General features: G+C 36.7%; 3 protein-coding genes across 8 annotated transcripts in view; 2 read left to right on the top strand and 1 right to left on the bottom strand.

Moving 5' to 3' along the window:
* LOC116165774 (ceramide glucosyltransferase) overlaps positions 1-4,301 on the top strand; it is a 45,429-nt gene extending 41,128 nt beyond the window's left edge. For 2 of the 3 annotated variants that reach the window (XM_031480448.1, XM_031480450.1), the window contains 2 exons: positions 3,507-4,073; positions 4,124-4,301. The gene's annotated coding sequence lies outside the window, so the exon portion shown is untranslated. Of the gene's footprint in view, positions 1-3,233; positions 3,461-3,506; positions 4,074-4,123 lie in introns of all 3 variants that reach the window. The other variant, XM_031480447.1, reaches the window with a different exon arrangement.
* On the bottom strand, positions 41-1,441 carry LOC116165779. 3 transcript variants are annotated; one of them, XR_004144190.1, is made up of 3 exons: positions 964-1,441; positions 369-917; positions 41-318 (listed from the first exon to the last, which is right to left on the bottom strand). XR_004144190.1 is itself a non-coding variant. In XM_031480458.1 (2 exons), exons 1-2 carry the CDS (start codon positions 1,115-1,117, stop codon positions 625-627), a joined length of 447 nt encoding a protein of 148 aa, XP_031336318.1. In that variant the 5' UTR covers positions 1,118-1,441; the 3' UTR covers positions 41-624. The 3 variants fall into 3 exon arrangements, 1 of the variants encoding a protein (XP_031336318.1); XR_004144191.1 differs by having other exon boundaries at positions 41-326; XM_031480458.1 differs by having other exon boundaries at positions 41-917.
* Positions 4,302-7,781: 3,480 nt separating the features above from the next.
* Positions 7,782-12,626, top strand: LOC116165776 (elongation factor 1-beta-like). Of its 2 annotated transcripts, XM_031480452.1 has the most exons (7): positions 7,782-7,915; positions 8,092-8,186; positions 10,423-10,500; positions 11,743-11,821; positions 11,870-12,085; positions 12,139-12,380; positions 12,430-12,626. In XM_031480452.1, the coding sequence occupies exons 1-7, from the start codon at positions 7,813-7,815 to the stop codon at positions 12,466-12,468; spliced, it is 852 nt and encodes a 283-aa protein (XP_031336312.1). In that variant the 5' UTR covers positions 7,782-7,812; the 3' UTR covers positions 12,469-12,626. The 2 variants fall into 2 exon arrangements, with proteins under 2 accessions (XP_031336312.1, XP_031336313.1); XM_031480453.1 differs by lacking the exon at positions 10,423-10,500.
* The last annotated feature ends 441 nt before the right edge of the window (positions 12,627-13,067 follow it).

Here is a 13,067-nt window from a genome sequence, read left to right on the forward strand (position 1 = left end):
TTGTAGGAAATTAATAGAGTGCTTGTAGTAGGTAATTAGCATAGTTTATTTTGACATTTGCTTAAGCCACTCAGGATGTGAAAAGCATGAAAGGGATGTAATACATGAATGTACATTGTCGCGTTATAAATGACAAAATACTGTGACGTTTATTTCAGATTGTCACACAGTCAAATTATTACAAAACACGAAACATATTAGTAAGTGAAATGAACTACAAACTATAAAAAGGAACATGACAAACACTATACATTACAAAGATATTAGATTGAACAATGAAATTCAGCTTTGTCAGTGGGATGGACACTTCAGCATATCCTAGAAAACTAAAATCGTCATTTGTACTGGGGACATAAAATGGTACATACTCTCAAAGTAAGAACCTTGCATAAGGGTCTTCAAGAACGATATAGTTTACTACTTTACTTAGCAGGCTTATCGGAATGTTCGGAACCTTCTCCAACATCGCTTAAAAATGATATTTCTGATTCTAAAAATGGTGACAAAAAATCAATTATGGGTTTATGTGAAGACCAACACCCCTAATGTCGGTTAACACACTCTTTGGCCACATTTCCCCACCTGGTAAGGAAGTGTTGGAACAGTAGAAGACTGCATCCTCTTCTAGAACGTAAACAAAATGGCCATTTGGTCTGGATACTTACCTGAGGTGCGTAGGTTACGTTGAAGTGCATCCTCGATCATTAATCTCTCCAAGTCTGCAAATGACACAATCGAATATTCATCATCCGTAGAGTCCTTATCAGGTTCGCCAGAAGCCGTTTCTGGTGGCGGTTGACTACATGCGGAATCCTCATATATTATTCGATCTATTTCCTCTGCCAAGCTAATTGTACGTTGCGTATCGGACTTCTTAGTGACTGCCATGTTCTGTCCCATGCGAGTTTCTTTTGACTCTAAAAATTTAAATTGCTTGTAAAGTTCACACTTCAGTGTACGTACCGGCAGTCTCCTCCTTTGTATTGGGTAATTGGATAATGCTCGAATCGTTGAAAAACGTTTGGGACAAGATGCCGCCTTCTTTGTGTTCCGAAGTTGGGGAATTCTCTTCTACACATTTCGCGTGTGTACTCGATGTAGGTTTCTCCATCGACATGGGAGTGTCTAAATCTAGCAATACCGAGGAAAAATTTGAACTTCGGTGGAGATGTGTGTGCTTTGCTAAACATGAGACAAGCTTTTAGAGTAACAATTTCTTATACTTACACCACCAATGATGTTTCTACTTGTTAAGATGGCCTGCCTGGCGTCATTAGGTAATACAAGCATAATGGACTAGATCAGTTCAAAGTTGTACACTGAGGTATTTAGCCAATGGTAACAAGTGGCACAAAAAAAAGGTACTGAAATGAATGAATGGAAAATGCTCTAAATACCTCAAAATAGGAAAGAAAGTTTTTTGCAACTCTTCAAATTTGAAACTGCTGCGTCGTTATATTTTAGATGGCGGCAATAGGAAGTATTCAGCCATGATGACGCTGTGGCTAAAGGATGGTTTCCACATGCAATGATTATATAAAGTACATTTTCAAATCATTTTGAATTAAAAAACACTCTTCGTCAACAGAACCCAGAATTTTAACTAAAAAAGCAAAAAAAAATTTTTTTGAATCAAAGATGCCATATGACGTCACAATAATTTGAAACCTACATTGTTGTTGAAAAAGTGTTGGGATCTTAAGAATAGATTGAGAAATATCAGTATTCAAAAGACACTTTTTCAACGGCAACGTAGGGTGCAAATTATTATTGCGTAGATAAAGTTTTTGGTTGATTTTACAAACTGTATATAATTCATGTTAAGTTTATCCAACCTACACTTTAACAGGGACGGTGCCATATAACATAAGCGATACAGCCTTGACATTTTTTGGTATTGTGCCTTGGTATTGTGAAGGAATTAACCCTTAAATTTAAGTTATGCACGACAGACCTTCTAATTAGCAGTTGACATAAATACAGTGGTACTTTCATAGGTACATTTGTTATTCCGCAACTACTTTCTGAGCCGAGGAAATGCCTGTTACGAGTAGTGCGTGCAAAGTGCAGATTTACTACTAAGCCTGCGAAAAGGGGTTTGAAATGCTCCTTAAACTGTTTCCAGAACTGTCTAAGCTTTTCACAGAAAGCCTGCAAGATTCTGGGAATGACCTGGAATGCTCCTAGAAAAAGACCGCCAAAGGCCTAGAATGCTCTGTAAATGGTCTTAAAAAGTCTTGAAAAGGACCTCAAATGCTCTAGAATATCGCTATAGTTTTTTGAAAGCGCAAGTGTAGGAAGCTCTAGAAGCGCCACGGAAAAGGCCTAGAAGGCTTCTGTAGGCGACCCTATAAAACCCGTTTAAAGTCTTCTTGGTCTTTAGTGCCTATAAAGGTAGAGGGAAAAGCGAATCAAACGCTCTTCGGCTCGCTACGTCTACGGCCACGAATGAGAAAATTCTTTTGCGTTTTTAGTGATAAAACGTATAAAAAACCACTTTTCGTCAACAGAACACAGAATCTGCACTAAAAGTCCAAAAATAAAATTTTCGCTGAAAAAGTGTTGGAATTTTTTCAATATTACTATTTCTCAATCTATTCATAAGACCCCACCACACTTTTTCAACGAGAACGAAGGTTTCCAATTATTGTGATGTCACCTTCGATTACAAAATAATGTTATTTTTTGCCTTTTAGTTCAGATTCTGGGTCCTGTGGCCATTCTAGTATTTCTTTAATCGCGACGAACATATGGTCCTTCGAGCCGGATAAGTGACTGCATCTCCAACTAGCCACCCTAAACACGGGTTTTGTAAAAGCGGCATGCCTTGACGAAAAGTGTCTTTTTTATTTTTTGAACTCAAAATAATCTGAAAATGTATTATATGTAATCATTGCATGTGTAAACCATCCTTTAGCCACAGCGTCAACATGGCTGAATGTTTCCTTTGGGCGCCATTTTGCTGTTTCAAATTTGAAGAGTTGCAAAAAGCTTTCGTTGCGTTTGTGAGGTAGTTAAAGCAGACTTAATATTTTCTATTCATCCATTTGAGTACTTTTTTTTATTGCTTTTGCATGTTGTACCATTTTATACCATTGACAAAGTACTTCAGTGTACAACTTTCAACATGATTTAGTCGATTATACTCATGAGGCCAAGCCTTCTGTTGTAGAAACATCATTGGTGGTGTAAGTATAAGAAATTCTTACTCTAAAACTGTGTCTCGTGTTTAGCTAAGCACACACATCTCCACCGAAGTTCAAATTTTTCTCGGAATTGCTAGATTTAGACACTACTATGTCGATGGAGAAACCTACAACAAGTGCACACGCAAAATCTAAAGAAGAGAATTCTCCAACTTCGGCACACGAAGATGGCAGCCTCTTGACCCTATCGCTTTCCAACGATTACGATTGGAGCATTATACAATTATCCAATACAAAGGAAGAGAGTGTCGGCGGTATGTACAATGAAGTATGAACGTCACATTCAATTTAAATTTTTAGAGTCAAAAGAAACTCCCGTGGATGCGAACAAGGCTGCCTCTGACAAATCCGATAAGGAATATACAGATGGTTATTATCAGATGGCAGCAGAAATAGATCGAATAATATATGAAGATTCCGCATGCAGCCAACCGCCACCAGAAACGGCTTGTGCCGAACCTGATAGAGACTCTACGGATGATGAATATTCCATTGTATCATTTGCAGACTTGGAGCGATTAATGGTCGCAGATGAACGTCGACGTAGACGTCGTAATCTATGCACCTCAGGTAAGTATACAGTCCACATGGCAATTTTGTTTAAGTTTTAGAAGAGGATGCAGTCTTCTACTGTTCCAACACTTACTTACCAGGTGGAGATATCTGGCCAAATAGTGTGTTAACCGACATTAGGGGTGTTGGTCTTCACATAAACCCATAATTGATTTTTTGTCACCATTTTTAGAATCAGAAATATCATTTTTAAGCGAAGTTGGAGAAGGTTCCGAACATTCCGATAAGCCTGCTAAGTAAAGTAGTAAACTATATTGTTGTTGAAGACCCTTATGGAAGGTTCTTACTTTGAAGGTATGTATAATTTAATGTTCCCAGTTCAAATGACGATTTTGGTTATCTAGATGGATATGCCGAAGTGTCCAGACCACTGGCAAAGCTGAATTTCATTGTTCAATTGAATTTCGTTGTAATTTATTGTGTTTATAGTTTATAGTTCTCCATTTCACTTACTATTGCGTTGATGTGTTCTGTAATAATTTGACTGATGTGACATTCAGAAATAAACATCACAGTAATTTATTTCGTTTTAGTATTGTGGAAAACTATTATTACTCATATCAATTGTTCGGAAACTTGACATTGCCATTCAGTTCGGACAAACTACCCCATAGCAAAAATTATCCCTATTAAAATCAATTAAATGTAATAAGTAAATTAACTAAATGCTGAAATGGCACAAAGTAATACCGGCCGGTTAAGGGACCAGCATTCCCGAGACCACGTATAACAGGGCAATGTATTTTGACCTACTAAGCTGCCATTATTAATTATTATTAATTACGTTAGTAGCTTTAAGATAAGGCATGGCTGTTTGTGATTTAAGAAGAAGACATAAAGATAAACCGCTGCACTATACTAAAATCCAACCCTCAAGTATCTATGCCACCTCACCATACCAAGCTAACAAGCTTATATAAATACTAATTCATAATTTGTGACCTACTTAATACAGGTAAATAAGTTCATATCTCATATACTTATTAATATACCTACTTCATATGTATTATAGGTATATACATGACCCCATAATACACTATGCGACTCCCTACCTTACCTTGCCTACCTCCTCGACCCCAAGTTTAGTGTTTTTTGAAAACTTATCTTTTAATTTGTAATAGGACAGTAAAAGAAGGCGATGGAACCCGCTTTAAGTGCCAGAGATGTGTTGGGAAAGTTGAAAATTCATCCAACTTGTTAGCGGACACGACCTTCTGACATCACAAGGGTGAGAATAATGGAGGAAGAAGTCTAAGAAAATCCATTCAATCGTTTTTTTACAACCCCTCTCAACAACCTGACGCAGTTATTCAAGCTGGGAAACAGATGCTCGTCCGAATGTAGCAGATTACCACCGTTATAGGGTATTTGTCAAGTCCACCACCAAACTTAAACCAAATGCAGTGGGTCTCTTAGTAGAGAGGTGACGATGGATCACCTTCGCCAAAGAGAAACACACAGCTCCAGAGGAAATTTTACAAACCATTTTTCGCCGTTGTACTACTACCAACCTGGGGCAAGCTGTGGATGCAATCCGGCGCCTGTGTCAATTGCCAAGGGAGCTGTTTTAACTCTCCACCAATCCTAACAGAAGACAACGTAGATGATCCTGATGGAGAAAAATTATTATTTACATCGGAATTGGACATTATCACGAATTTCCTTTAGGTTTCATATAAAATTTTTGCTGTAGGTAAACTGCGAGCATAAACACCAGTCAAGAGCTGCACAATTCGTTTCTTTTGCTACTTTATACTATTTTATCGGTGCTACTATTTAATATTACCTTTAAGTGCATTTCCACAAAAATAAAAAAAATGCATTTTGGCAACTTTGTCCATCCCTACGGTTGTGTTTCTAATAGGTCTTTTATTGATGTTCTACTTTTTTCACTAGGAAGGAATGAATTAAACGTACATAAAAAATAGACTATGCTGACCTTGACTAAAAACGCCCAATAAAATTATTACGCATCCACAGACTTGGAAGTTATATCACAACAGGAACCGATACCGCTAAAAATCGGAAAAAAACTAGAACCGGAATCGAAAATGACTGAGGAACCGAAACCGAAAATATCGGTTCCTTGGTACAAATAATACCGGTACCTGCTGTTTAAATGAGGGGCCCATAAATGCAATCGATTCCGGTTCTAACCACTGCCGCACATTGCTATTGGTCTGAGTTTTAGGTAAGAAGGTTCATACCGAGTCACTCTCCGACCGTATCTGTACATGTTTTCAGCTATTTTTGATGGGAAGGTGTGATTGTTTTAACATTTTTTTGATATGCCAATAAAGACAACGCCCACATAGAACAGAGCTGCACTATATACGTTTATAACACATACTTGATGAACATGTATATGTTGTACGTGGATAGACGGACACCAGGTGCTCTATATGGACGTACATTTATTTAAATCAATTTGTCGCAACATTCTATCTATAGCGTATGTACCGTATTTGTATCATTTGTACCTACCTACTCTATGTACATTATAGAAACTATTATATACATTGTATGTGCATAAGAAGTACATAATAAACAAAAAGGCACCCTCCGGAAAAATCCTCTTTCGCAGGCATACCTACTCACTAGAATATTAACTTCGAGGAAAAATTCAGGTTCTAGGTAATTGGATGCAGAAAGATTGTAATAAGGAAAAAGTCTGCTTTGGATTGGATATGGAAAAAATGTCAAAGGTTCTGTGGCGACCAGAAAAACTCGGAAGTAGTCGCCCACATACTTTCCCAAAGAAAAATTCTACGTTCAGAACAGTACGGCCTTGGAGAAACTGATATACAATTGCTCAGGTTTCAAAAAATATGTAGGTACTCAATTCCACAAGTAGTGTAAATTTTCGCCTCCAGGAAAAACTGGTCCCCGTAAGAAAAATTTCGTATTCAAGGACCACTGGAAGACTTGCCTCTCGTCCTGACTAAAGATTTTTTCCTTTTCAGGTAGATCCCCTCCGGAATTTTCGCCACCATCATAATACGCACTCGCAAGGATCTTATTTACGTTCAGGACAAATTGATCCAAAAAGCTTGGAGAAACCAATGTGCACTCCATTCCGCAAGTTCCATACAACAACGCTTTAAAAACTAATATATATGTCTACCTCCGGAGTTTTTTTTACCCTCGCGGAAAATTCGCGCGCTTCTCACAAGAGGATACCTACTCATAATTTTAAAAAAAGGCTTCCAAAACAACAAAGCCCCTTAGGAGTGACTGAATTAATTTAACAGGACCCTGAAGGTCTCTTAAAAGATGGTAAAATTTTTCATGACTTGGCAGAGGAAAGATAAATAGTCAGTCCCTAACACCTCAGAATTGATAGGTTTATATGTAGTTTTTTGATGTTCCTAGGTTCCAAAGATGAACCAGATTTATTTCCCAATAACATTAACTTGATGGTAATCTTACGGTTTATAAAGAAGTTGTTGTAGTAGCACCCCCCAAATTAACATATCCATCTCATGGCGTCGTTGAAGGTGTGGGTAGAGAACAATGGTTAAATTGCCCCCCCCCCCCCTCCTGCTCCTTATAGATTTTAAGTAAACGCACTGCACTCAAACAAGCTAAATATTTATTTTTTATTTATTTATAATCCCTCTTTTGTTCTGGGCCCTCAACACTTGATATCTAAGTTACATTATAACTAATTACTTAATTGTTTACTTGTGAAAGCAAAAATTATTATCAATAAATACATAACCATCTTACAAAAATCCTTTTCATTTAATTTATCCAATAACAAAGCTCAACAATATTGATTATCAAAATACTGCAAAAATGTGCCTGCGCCTGGTGTGTGTATTTATGTTGGTTGAATAATGGCGTCACGTGCATAGCTGCTCACGCTTGCATTTCGCAAATTCCTTTAAATATGAGACAATTGCTCCTATATTTGAATTGGATTAGAAAATGCACTTGGAATCTCGTATTTAAATATTGGAGATGTAGAGATTGTGTGGACGCCGCTGGTGTTGATCGAAGATACGCCAATGGCTTTAACGAAGATTGACGAATGGTTCCACGTGTAGCTGGAAATAAGAGGAACGATTCCCGAATCCCGATCCTTTCTGCATCAGCCTTTCCTTTTCTAAATTTGCACTTTTTCTTTAAGTTTGGTAAGTAAAAGGGCTTTCACAAAATTTTCAAATTTCGAGCCCTTTCTTTGAAGATAACCGTCCACTTTTCTTATGTTCAATAAAACAAATGTAAATTAGGGACAATTGTGCTTCCTAACCTTTATTTGTCACGTTATCTTTTTGTCACAGCATTTAACTTGATTTTTATCTTTAAGGTACAATGGCACAGAACATGGTTTTCGAAAATGTATGGTTGGACAAAGGGAAATACGACGATGCCGAACGAATTTACTACGAAGGAAAGGCGAAGGTAAGATGTTCACGATCACACTGTCTCATTCATGTGGCTTGGGGTGCATGAAATCGACCAGATTTATTCGATATTATTAGAAAGTACTTTAAATGAGATTTATTTCACCTATAAAAACTAATGTACCTAGCACCGACTGATGATTTTTGTGCTCCGTTCAATACCGCTTAAGTGATTGTCACGATCACAAAGTCCAATCTGGTGCACTTTAAGGCGAACGCAACTGACTGAAACGTAACTCATCGCGCTTTCATTTTAATGGGGGTTATTTTAACAATGCATGCTAATGGGAGTTTATGGACATATGGTTACTAAGACGTGAAGTTATTTTCGGAGGTTGATGTGTATTGTGCATTTAGCCCAGGGGTTTTACAAGGGTCTATTGTGGAACCACTCGTCTAAATGAAAAGGACCCGATTTGACCTTGTTTAGAAGCCCTCTTTTTTTAGTATTAAAATATTAGCACTGATATCTCGAACGCCCTAAGAACTTGGGGGAGGAGTACTGTAAAGACATTCACTAAAAAATACCACTGGGCGGTTCAGTTTATCATATTAATCGGGGACATTTTGGGGAATGTCATCATGGTCCTGTGCCTTTTGCAGCTTGTTGATAGTGCATGTAATTCTGTCTTGCAAATCAAATAAAGAATTATTTCTTTCTCGTTTTTGATGTGTTGTTGGGTTTTTTGAGTTTGGTGGCTACATAGATGACACTCAACATAGTGTGCATGTGTATTCGCTATAAAGTGTTGAATTTTGAACAGCTTCCAGCGAAAACTGCCATAATTTTTATGGAATGAACACATGTTACAAAATTCAAATTACAAGAAATCTGGCTCTGCCATTACTCTTTTTTGAAATCTTGAATATTTAAATTTTGTAAAAAATCTTGGAAGTGTGATGGGTCAGAATTTCTCGCAGACCCTTATCAATTGTAGTGACACAAAGGTTTCTTTTATAATTCTTATTAGCAAGAACATTCGAGATGTGTAAATTAAGTAATGAGCCTGATGATCTAAATATTTATTATTTAAATGCAATTACAATTCATTACTGTCTCTTTGAAAATAGTATCCCTGGGAAGCGATACAGTGTTGGAGAGGATTCTTCAATTTTTCATAGCAGTGTCGAAACTCGGATTCTGAAATGACATGTAGGTGGTTGGTTACGGCCTCGGTTATGACTTTTTGAATTGATTCCAAAATGACGTCCCTTGATATGGCAAGATTATTTATATACAGGGTGTAAAGCGATGGGGTATACAAGAGGGAATTTTTTTTAAAATACTGATTTATGGAACAAAATTTATTCTTCATGATATTTTTTGCTTGCTTTGAAAGTACCAATAACGTTTTGATAATCTAAAATTTATTTATAGAAATCTGGAAAAATAATAAAATTAATTTTTTTTATTGAAAGTTATTACATCATATCACATTATAATCAAGATAGCGTATTGCTATCAAACCACAAACAATTGAAACATTATTGGTACTTTCAAAGCAAGCAAAAAATATGAATAAATTTTTTTCATAAATCAATATTTAAAAAAAATTCCCTCTTGATGTATACCCCATCGCTTTACACACTGTATAGGTAGTAAATAGGTTTTCTCGTAAAAATAACTGGATGTGATTAATAAATGGCATTATTATTACTATTACAATTTGTTTCTACGGGTTATGTGATGGTTGTGTCCATCTGCCTGCTTGTTCCTTGTCGAACTCCACACCGAAAAGAGACAGTAATGTCATACCTTCGCCAATCGATTTCTACGAGTTCATGGATCAGTGCTACTGCATATGAGCCAGATTACCCCACCCCACCGATATAAAACACTAAATGATGGTCAATTCAGTAACTATCGATCTAAGTTTCTCAATATGATTCTATCCCACTAGATCAGCGTAGCTTGTAAAACAAATTTTTTAATTCAGTATTAGTTTTACATTTATTTGAGGTACCTACACACAAAATTTCATTTAAATATCTTAACAAATAAATCGGATTGCGCATGCGCAAAACGGAGATAACACAATAACTAAAAAAATGTTGTCTCGAAGAAATCTAAATGTAATTCAGTTGCGGGTAACCAAAATTGCACCAATTGGACTTTACAGTAAAAGCAATTTTAAATGTCTGTGAAGTCTAGACATGAAATGGATGGATTTTGGTAAATTTTTTTTTTACATTGATTTGTTTCAATTTAGAATAATCATTTCTCTTTGGTGTAGGAAGTCCAAACTCCCTTGGCTGCTGAAGTAGGTAGGGCGAGAGAATGGTTAACTAACATTAAAAACTGTATCGAAGAAGTGAGTAATACAATCCCGCGTTTGTTGAACACTTTTTTTTTGTCACTTCTGGGCTCCCAGTAGTTTGTGTGACTAATCCTGTAGCGTTAGAATTCTTGAGCTTGTTATTGCACGCAATCCTTCCTTCTTTCTTAAACTAATAATGCATGAAACTGTATCTTCTCTATCGTCTCGCTAGCTGTCTTTATTAAAGAATGATCGAACCGCCAATGTTGCCAAATCTGACTCATGACGCTCAATTCTCGACCAATTGTATTATTTATGGTTTCATGATGTCCAAATAAATAATCCGATGTATTTTATTTATTTTCTGTTGGTGTTTCTTTTTAAGTAGGCAGGGTTTCAGCCAATACATTCATAAATATCCATACCCGAACCAGCGACCCTTAGTACCACAGTCGAGCTTTCACGCCCCTCACTGTGCCACACATGTCGGCAATCAAGAATCAGGAAAGCAGAAGTCCAAAGAGATCATAATGAATCAACAAAAGTAAGTGTGCAGTTGGTTAGGTGCAAATCTTTTCAATTTTCATGCTCATGCTATACTCGCTTAATGCCACAATCTTACCAAAAATGTTGTAAATAACAAAAACCATTACGGGTTTATAGTTCCCTAATATGAAAGGTATCCCGACCAATACCCACTGTATCAGGAAGTGCAAGCAGATATGCGGGTATGTTTTAAACTTTAAATGCTAATCAAATTATATGACGTAAACCTCACTATATCATCTCATCTGAGACAACACTCAAACCGATACCATTTTTTTCAGTCATTTTATTTTTGGATTCTCGTCTTCCAGCTGGCTGAAGTTGTCTTGCTCCAATCGCCATATTGTTTCCAGCAGGATCCAATGAGATATGTAAATCAGTATACAATAATACAGCAAGGTATTACTGCTTTTCAGCTGGCGTCATCCTCCGAGTGTATGCTGATAGATTTTGGGAAATGAGATTATTTAAAGGTTTCCAGGGGTCATCTCGGCTATAGGTCATTTTTGGTCTACGGCGCAATCCATTTCTTGGTCTCGGGACTTTCTCTTAACACTGCCTGAAAAACCAATTTACCGTACTAAATTGGTCGATCACGAGCAGATTCGTTGCTTGGCTTTGTTCCTTTACCATTTGCTTTGATCATTTTTTTAAAGAACAGATTAGATTTTGTTGCGCATATTGCATGTGTTTTACGTTTTAGTATATCCGCTTCTAAAAGCCACATTTTGACCTCTTGTTTGTGATTAGCCTGTTTCAGATAATAAGAACGAATGCCAATTAAACTCCATAGTTTTGCTCGAAGAGAAGGTACAAAGATTAGAGAAAAGTAAGTGGGGGTCCAATGGCAGCACTTACCTAATATGTCAATTTTTAGCCGTAGCAAATATGCAGCAGGCATTCAATAGTATAGTCGAACACTTACACAAGTTAGAAGCGCGCGTGAGCGGTAAAGCGCAGCCTGTTAGTACAAAAAAAGAAACAAAGAACGAGGATGACGACGTCGATCTCTTTGGCTCAGAGTCCGAGGACGAAGCGGCATCTGAAATTAAACAGAAACGTTTGGCGGAGTATGAGAGCAGAAAGTCTAAAAGTGAGTATTTGTCGAAAGTGCATATTCGCCCTATTTTTTTTGTTTATATTTAGAGCCAGCCTTAATCGCAAAATCAAATATTATTTTGGATGTGAAACCGTGGGATGATGAAACTGATATGAAGGTAATGGAAAAAGAAGTTCGTGCCATTCAAATAGAAGGTCTTTTGTGGGGAGCATCGAAATTAGTGCCTTTAGCTTACGGTATTCATAAACTTCAAATTTCTTGTGTCGTCGAAGATGATCTCGTATCTGTTGATTTGCTGCAAGAAAAGATCGAGGATATTGAAGATTATGTAAGAACCTTTTTTTGGGCTTTGCCGCTTTTTATAACTGATTTTTTAGGTGCAAAGTGTAGACATTGCAGCATTTAACAAAGTCTGATCGGTGATATTTGCAAATGGCAGTTTTATCAAGTTTCATTCCCAATGTATTTTGTTTTTTAGTTACAATGTGATTTTATCATTTTTTGTTTGTTTATTGTCAGTGTATTTACTCCCAGTGTCAAAAAGTTGTACAAAGAAATAAATTTTTGAATGCTTGTAGGCCTCTGCTTTTGTAAACAATACTTTGTATTGGATGTATCAATTTATGTCTTACGCCTAATATTCCAGACATTTTTGGAAATATAAAAAAAATAATTCCAATTTTTCCGGGAATGTGTGATGATTGTGTAATAAGTACCGAACGATTGTACTTCCGCAGGAGGGGGTTGAGGGTACAGTTTTGCAGTTTTTTGATTTTGATAAGATTTCTTATCTTCCTTTTTTACCAAAAATCGACTGCACCAAAATTTCTCGTGAAGACACTTTTTCTTATTAATTTTGGTGCGTAGAATCCGAAACAATTCGTACTTTTTCGATCAGACTTCTCAATCAAAAGTTATAGACTAAAAACCAATGTCGAAAGAAAATTCAAAGGGCTGTAACTTTTGAACTAGTAGCCCAATCTTGGAACTGTTTGAAATTATGGATTCTACAGGC

This window comes from Photinus pyralis, unplaced genomic scaffold (assembly GCF_008802855.1).
Source record: "Photinus pyralis isolate 1611_PpyrPB1 unplaced genomic scaffold, Ppyr1.3 Ppyr1.4_LG3a, whole genome shotgun sequence".
Lineage (NCBI taxonomy): Eukaryota > Metazoa > Arthropoda > Insecta > Coleoptera > Lampyridae > Photinus > Photinus pyralis.